Here is a 7,624-nt window from a genome sequence, read left to right as displayed (position 1 = left end):
ATGCAGGGGGCCTAACAGGGAAGGCAGATGAACTCAGGGCATGGTTAGGAACATGGGACTGGGATATCATAGCAATTACAGAGACATGGCTCAGGGATGGGCAAGACTGGCAGCTTGATGTTCCAGGATACAAATGCTACAGGAAGGATAGAAAGGGAGGCAAGAGAGGGGGAGTGGCATTTTTGATAAGGGATAGCATTACAGGTGTGCTGAGGGAGGATATTCCCGGAAATACATCCAGGGAAGTTATTTGGGTGGAACTGAAATAAGAAAGGGATGATCACCTTATTGTGATTGTATTATAGACCCCCCAATAGTCAGAGGGAAATTGAGAAACAAACTTGTAAGGAGATCTCAGCTATCTGTAAGAATAATAGGGTAGTTATGGTAAGGGATTTTAACATTCCAAACATCGACTGGGACTGCCATTGTGTTAAAGGTTTAGGTGGAGAGGAATTTCTTAAGTGTCTACAAGAAAATTTTCTGAATCAGTATGTGGATATACCTGCTAGAGAAGGTGTAGAACTTGACCTACTCTTGGGAAATAAGGCAGGGCAGGTGACTGAAGTGTCAGTGGGGGAGCACTTTGGGGCCAGTGACCATAATTCTATTAGATTTAAAATAGTGATGGAAAAGGATAGACCAGATCTAAAAGTTGAAGTTCTAAATTGGAGAAAGGCCAATTTTGACAGTATTAGGCAAGAACTTTCAAAAGCTGACGGGGGGGCAAATGTTTGCCAGTAAAGGGACGGCTGGAAAATGGGAAGCCTTCAGAAATGAGATAACAAGAATCCAGAGAAAGTATATTCCTGTTAGGTTGAAAGGAAAGGCTGGTAGGTTTAGGAAATGTTGGATGACTAAAAAATTGAGGATTTGGTTAAGAAAACGAAGGAAGCAGATGCAAGGTATAGACAGGATAGAGTGAATCCTTAGAAGAGTATAAAGGCAGTAGGAGTATACTTAAGAGGGAAATCAGGAGGGCAAAAAGGGGACATGAAATAGCTTTGGCAAACAGAATTAAGGGGAATCCAAAACGGCTTTTACAAATACATTAAGGACAAAAGGGTAACTAGGGAGAGAATAGAGCCCCTCAAAGATCAGCAAGGTGGTCTTTGTGTGGAGCTGCAGAAAGTGGGGGAGATACTAAATGAGTATTTTGCATCAGTATTTACTGTGGAAAAGGATATGGAAGATATAGACTGTAGGGAAATAGATGGTGACACTTTGCAAAACGTCCATATTACAAAGGAGGAAGTGCTGGATGTCTTGAAACACAAAGGTGGATAAATCCACAGGACCTGATCAGGTGTACCCTAGAACCCTGTGGGAAGCTAGAGAAGTGATTGCTGGGCCTCTTGCTGAGATATTTGTATCATCGATAGTCACAGGTGAGGTGCTGGAAGACTGGAGGTCAGCTAACATGGTGCCACTGTTTAAGAAGTGTGGTAAGGACAAGCCAGGGAACTATAGACCAGTGAGCCTGACCTCGGTGGTGGGCAAGTTGTTGGAAGGAATCCTGAAGGACAGGATGTACATGTATTTGGAAAGGCAAGGACTGATTGGGAATAGTCAACGTGGCTTTGTACATGGGAAATCATGTCTCACAAACTTGATTGAGGTTTTTGAGGAAGTAACAAAGAGGATTGATGAGAGCAGAGGGATTCTATATGGACTTCAGTAAGGCGTTCGACAAAGTTCCCCATGGGAGACTGATTAGCAAGGTTAGATCTCACGGAATACAGGGAGAACTAGCCATTTGGATACAGAACTGGCTCAAAGATAGAAGATAGAGGGTGGTGGTGGAGGGTTGTTTTTCAGACTGGAGGCCTGTGACCAGTGGAGTGCCACAAGGAGTGCTAGGTCCTCTACTTTTTGTTATTTACATAAATGATTTAGATGCGAACATAAGAGGTACACAGTTAGCAAGTTTGCAGATGACACCAAAATTGGTGGTGTAGTGCACAGCAAAGAAGATTATCTTGGAGTACAACAGGATCTTGATCAAATGGACCAACGGGTCAAGAATTTGCAGTTGGAATTTAATTCAGATAAATGCGAGGTGCTGCATTTTGGGAAAGCAAATCTTAGCAGGACTTATACACAAGTCCTAGGGAGTGTCGCTGAACAAAGAGACCTTGGACTGTAAGTTCATAGCTCCTTGAAAGTGGAGTCACAGGTAGATAGGATAGTGAAGGCGGCATTTGGTATGCTTTATTTTATTGGTCAGGTCACTGTTGGAATATTGCATGCAATTCTGGTCTCCTTCCTATAGGAAAGATGTTGTTAAATTTGAAAGGGTTCAGAAAAGATTTACAAGGATGTTGCCAGGGTTGGAGGATTTGAGCTATAGGGAGAGGCTGAACAGGCTGGGGCTGATTTCCTTGGAGCATCGGAGGCTGAGAGGCAATCTTATAGAAGTTTACAAAATTATGAGGGGCATGGATAGGATAAATAGACAAAGTCTTTTCCCTGGGGTTGGGGAATCCAGAACTAGAGGGCATAAGTTTAGGGTGAGAGGGGAAAGATATAAAACGGACCTAAGGGGCAACTTTTTCACGCAGAGGGTTGTATGTGTATGGAATGAGCTGCCAGAGGAAATGGTGGAGGCTGGTAAAATTGCAACATTTAAGAGGCATTTGGATGGGTATATGAATAGGAAGGGTTTGGAGGGATATGGGCAGGGTGCTGGCAGGTGGGACTAGATTAGGTTGGGATATCTGGTCAGCATGGACAGGTTGGACTGAAGGGTCTGTTTCCATGCCGTACATCTCTTTGACTAATTGTGACAATGTAGAATATACCACCCTTGATGCCATTGATTGAAAAGGGATTTCAGTATTTCAAAAATGTCAATATTTGAGAAATAGAATACAGCCAAGCAAACATAATAACTGTCTTTCACAGTCAGCTTGTAGCTGATGAATACGGGGTAGACCATTTAGGACAGAGATGAAGAGAAACTTCTTCACCCAGAGAGAGGTGGCTGTGTGGAATGCTCTGCCCCAGAGGGCAGTGGAGGCCCAGTCTCTGGATTCATTTAAGAAAGAGTTGGATAGAGCTCTCAAGGATAGTGGAATCAAGGGTTATGGAGATAAGGCAGGAACAGGATACTGATTAAGGATGATCAGCCATGATCATATTGAATGGTGGTGCAGGCTCGAAGGGCAGAATGGCCTAATCCTGCACCTATTGTCTACTGAATTACTTCAGAAATGTAATCACTTTATAATGCCGGAAATGTAGCTTTATGGATAGTAAGATTTCAGACACAGTAATGTGATATTGGTGAGATCTACTTTTACTGTTGGTGGTTGAGGGATAAGTAATAACTAGCACTTTAAGTATTGCACTGGAGCATCAGGTAAGGATGCTCAAATTCTCTAAAGTTGGACTTGAATCTCCAGGCAAGGTGAAAGTGCTACCACTGAATCACAGTTGAGACCTATGTTGAATTGCATGGCAATTGAAATGGTACAGAAGACCTAACAGCCAATACAACCTGCTCCTGTGTGTAAGGAAAATCTACTTTCTAAAAAATCATATAATGATGCTTTTTAGTGGGATTACCAACAGTAATGCAGCATATGACGAACTAATAACTGGGGTAAATTTGAGTTAAGTTGTTTAAACCAAGGTTTTTATTCACAAGAGAATGAATGAATTTACTTTATGTGTATACATGGCACAATTATCAAATTATGTACATTTGTCAATGTAAGTAGAATGACTGCCTTCATACCTTACAGTGGAGTTAATCTGTGCACATTTAGGAGAATTTTAAAACTTCAGGGAAGAAAAACGTCCTCAGAATTGAGACCACTTGAAATGTGTTCTTGCTATTTTAAGAATATCGAACTTTAAATGATACAACGTTCAAAATGTTCACTGTCATATAAACAAACACTGCTAATAAAGTCAGCTTACATAGTATTTATAATACTCTTTCAGTTGTTGCACATTATCTCAATATACAGCAGGGGAAAAATGCACATGACAACAAATATTGAGACCCTAAACAACTTGACATTGCACCCTACCACAGTGAAAGGGCATAAGAAATTCATTTTGGGTGCCACTTCATGGTGCTATTTTACCTCTGGACTGAAACACATTTTTAAAAAAAAAATCAGTAAACACAAAGAAGATGCTCTCAAATCTAATTCTATGTCTCTGGTTATACAGTATTGTGCAACAAAAGGAAAACCTCACCAAACCAAACATTGCATTGTGTTTGTGAGGGATAAAGTACCACATTCTAAATTACAGATTGGCTCTAAAGCATTAGTCTGCTATGGTAAGCAATAAATAATTACATTTGTCCACTATGGTTCTGAGAACTCTAAATTTTCCACATTATTCCATCCACTTTTGTTCTTCGAAGAGAATCTGAATTCCTGCAGCATATTTCAAAGATATTGTTGCCCAAAAGTACACCCAAAATGCTTGATTGCAAGTTTAATTTCTGTAATTTTGTTGCTTCTCTAATGGCCTGTTAAGTAGTCTTGTGTGGAATCAGATGCAAAAGAGTCTGCGTCCTCATTATCGGAGTCGTCACTGCTATCATCAGCGGCTGGCTCTCCAGTTAGTGCAATACGAGCATAATCATCAGTGTCGATTGATTTGCAGAAATGAATAGCGTACTTCAGCTTTTCCTCTAACACCTGTTTACAGGAATATCTGGGCAGCTTCAGCAAAAAGAAACAAGTGTACGATTCAGGAAGAAAGTGGTCCGGAGGGTTGTACTTGTCCAGCACCTACCATAAATAGTGAAAAATAAAGCCAATGTTAACCATCAAATCGAACCAACACTGGGCAGAATTTTACAATCTCCTGCCAGCAAGTTTGCAACCAGAAGGGGGAGCCCATAAAATTCTTCTCTCCAGTCCTTTGCCTGCACTAATCCTTCCACAATTTACCATTGTACCGGTGAAGCCCAGACCAACAACCAGCTTCCCCTTTATCCAACTGAGACCCTCAAGTGGCAAATTAAGGGGGGAGGGGGGTGCCTAAGTGACTCTGCTCAAGCCCCAGACAGGGGCATATCCATTTTCATATCACACCCAGCCAGAAAATAGATCTTGGCCTATTGCTCACTCTCATTCCATCTGTCCACAAGCCCAACATGCCTCACCTCCCATCGTGCCTGGAGACTTACATGCTTACCCAGTCCTGGACCTCAGGGGCACTGCAGATTCTGCAACAATCTGTTGCAAAAATCAGATCACAAGACCATAAGAAATAGGAGTCAAAATATGTGGTGCTGGAAAAGCACAGAGGTCAGGCAGCATCTGAGGAGCAGCAGAGTCTTATGATTGAAACATTGAATCACCTGCTCTTCTGATGATGCCTGACCGGCTGCGCTTTTCCAGCACCACACGTTTTGACTTGGATCTCCAGCATCTACAGTCCTCACTCTTTCCCATAATAAATAGGAGTAGGCCATTCAGACCTTTGAGTCTGCTGATCCAACATACCTTTCATCCACTTTCCTGTGTAAAGCCTCTGGGGCCAGACCTCCCCTCGAGTGAGAAACAGAACCTCTCCCCCCAACTCCAGAAACTTAAATCCCCTTGGAGTGTCAAACTATTGCATAGCAGCCAGTATTGGCAGGATGCAGTTTCCACCAACCCTCTGAGTGATGGGCTGGGAAAACTGGCCTTCCAAAGAATCCTGATTCCTATTCCTAACAATCTGCCCTATCTGCAAACATGCAGGACTTGACTTCTCCCAGTTTTCTCTTCATATTCTTTGAATCAAAGAGAATATACATGTTGAGGAACATCTACACAAGGATTGGCAGTCCTCGATTGATGTCAGGTCTTTCTTCATGACAGAGCCTGACCCTCGAATGCTTGTGCAGGCAGAATTGCAGCCAAGGTGATTTTGTCAGAAATACACGTGCACACATTTTCAGCAAGCCAACCAGAATGGAAAAGCCAAAAAAAACTTTTTGATCCAAAATTTATTCCTCCAGTGACTTCCGCACCTTAGCGCTTTACAGTTTTGTGAGTAAATCAAATACCTGTGCCTTCCGGATTAATTTAGGCACTTCTCACTCCAAGTAAAGGAAGTTAAAAATTGCATAAAGAAAGTGAGCAAAATGTTTGGATATACACGTTTCTATTAATACTGTCCCCTGGATCCACTTTGCTGTCATGCAGTGCTATTTAACCTTTAAACTTCAACATGCTTTCAAAGTTTCAGTGGGAGTGCATTTTGGGAACAGTGACCATAATTTCCCAAGTTTTATGTTACTTATGGATATGGATAAGAGTAGTCCTCAGGTAGAAGTACTAAAATGGGGGAAGGTTAACTAGGACAATATTAGGGGAATGTAGATTGGAGACGAGACGGTTTGAGGGTAAATCCACATCTTTCATGGAGGAATCTTATAATGGCCAGTTGATTAGAGTTCAGGACCAGCATGTTTCTGTGAAAGGGAAGAATAAAGATGACAAGATTCAGGAACCTTGGATGCCGAGAGAAATTGAGAGCTTCATCAGAAAGAAAAAGAAGACAGTCAGAACCCATGAAGAATATAAAGACAGCAGGAAAGAACCTAACTAAGGAGGTTTAGGGGAGCTAAAAGGGGGTCAAGAAATGTCCTTGGAAAACAAATAAGGAGCAAGAGGATAACTAGGGAAATGGTCAGTTCATTTAAGGACAAAGGAGGGAATTTATGCATGGAGCCACAGGAAATGGGTGAGGTCTTTAATGACTAATTTGCATCAGCATTAACAATGGAGAAGACATGATGGATGATGAGTCTAGAAGGGAATACGTTGATATTGTAGGGCATTTCAATATAAAAAAAGTGGCATTGGGCATTCGGAAAAGCAATAAGGTAAACAAGTCCCCAGGACCTGATGGGATCTATCCCAGAATGCTGAAGGTGACGACAAAGGAAATTGCTGAGGCCTTGTCCAAAATCTTTGCATCCTCCTTTAGTCACAAAGGAGGTCCCAGAGGAGTGGAGAATAGCCAATGTTGTTCCTTTGTTCAAGAAAGTCGACAGGGATAATACAAGAATTACAGGCTGGTGAATCTATGTCCGTGGTGACTGAAAATGAAGAGTCCACGACCAGCTGGGTCACAGTTGTCACTGAAATAGGAAATTTGAGCATCTCTGGGCCACCATCCAAAACCCTCATCACTGTATGTTTATCTATTGGCAATACCTGAATAACAAAATCCCGTCCCCTGAAGTCCGCAATTGTTCTAGGTAATCGTGTGCGTCCCCACACAAACCGCAGAAAAAGGGAGCGCTCAGTATTGGAGAAGGATTCCATCACCTCCCAGAACCACTGGATTAATGAAGCATTCGGTTCTATTCCTTTATACGTGGCGACAGACTTTAAAAGATGAAGTGGTATATCAGGACTTCCACATACCTGCAATGATACAATGAATGGGATACGTCAGTCAGTTCACATCAAACCTTTTCCACAGCTTAAACATTACATTGGCATTTTATGACTAATTCCAAAAATAGTTTAATTACTTAAAAACATTTAATACAAACATCAAACTCAAACACTATCTGGAGGAGATTCTGGGAGAAGATTTACAGCAGTAACTGGACCTTCAAACAATTTCATTTAAACAGACAGTGATGTGCATTTCT

General features: G+C 41.7%; 1 protein-coding gene across 10 annotated transcripts in view; it reads right to left on the bottom strand.

Annotated features, from left to right (window-relative positions):
• Positions 1-3,615: 3,615 nt before the first annotated feature.
• Positions 3,616-7,624, bottom strand: part of herc2 (HECT and RLD domain containing E3 ubiquitin protein ligase 2) — a 231,639-nt gene continuing 227,630 nt past the window's right edge. For all 10 annotated transcript variants that reach the window (XM_072576977.1, XM_072576980.1, XM_072576979.1 and 7 more), the window contains 2 exons: positions 7,179-7,391; positions 3,616-4,754 (listed from right to left, as the gene is read on the bottom strand). In XM_072576977.1, the coding sequence (XP_072433078.1) occupies positions 4,482-4,754; positions 7,179-7,391 (486 nt within the window). In that variant the 3' untranslated portion in view covers positions 3,616-4,481. The remainder of the gene's footprint in view (positions 4,755-7,178; positions 7,392-7,624) is intronic.

Source organism: Chiloscyllium punctatum, chromosome 9 (genome assembly GCF_047496795.1).
Source record: "Chiloscyllium punctatum isolate Juve2018m chromosome 9, sChiPun1.3, whole genome shotgun sequence".
Taxonomy (NCBI): domain Eukaryota; kingdom Metazoa; phylum Chordata; class Chondrichthyes; order Orectolobiformes; family Hemiscylliidae; genus Chiloscyllium; species Chiloscyllium punctatum.
Note: the sequence above shows the minus strand (reverse complement) of the source record. Positions and strands in the feature narration are given on the sequence as shown.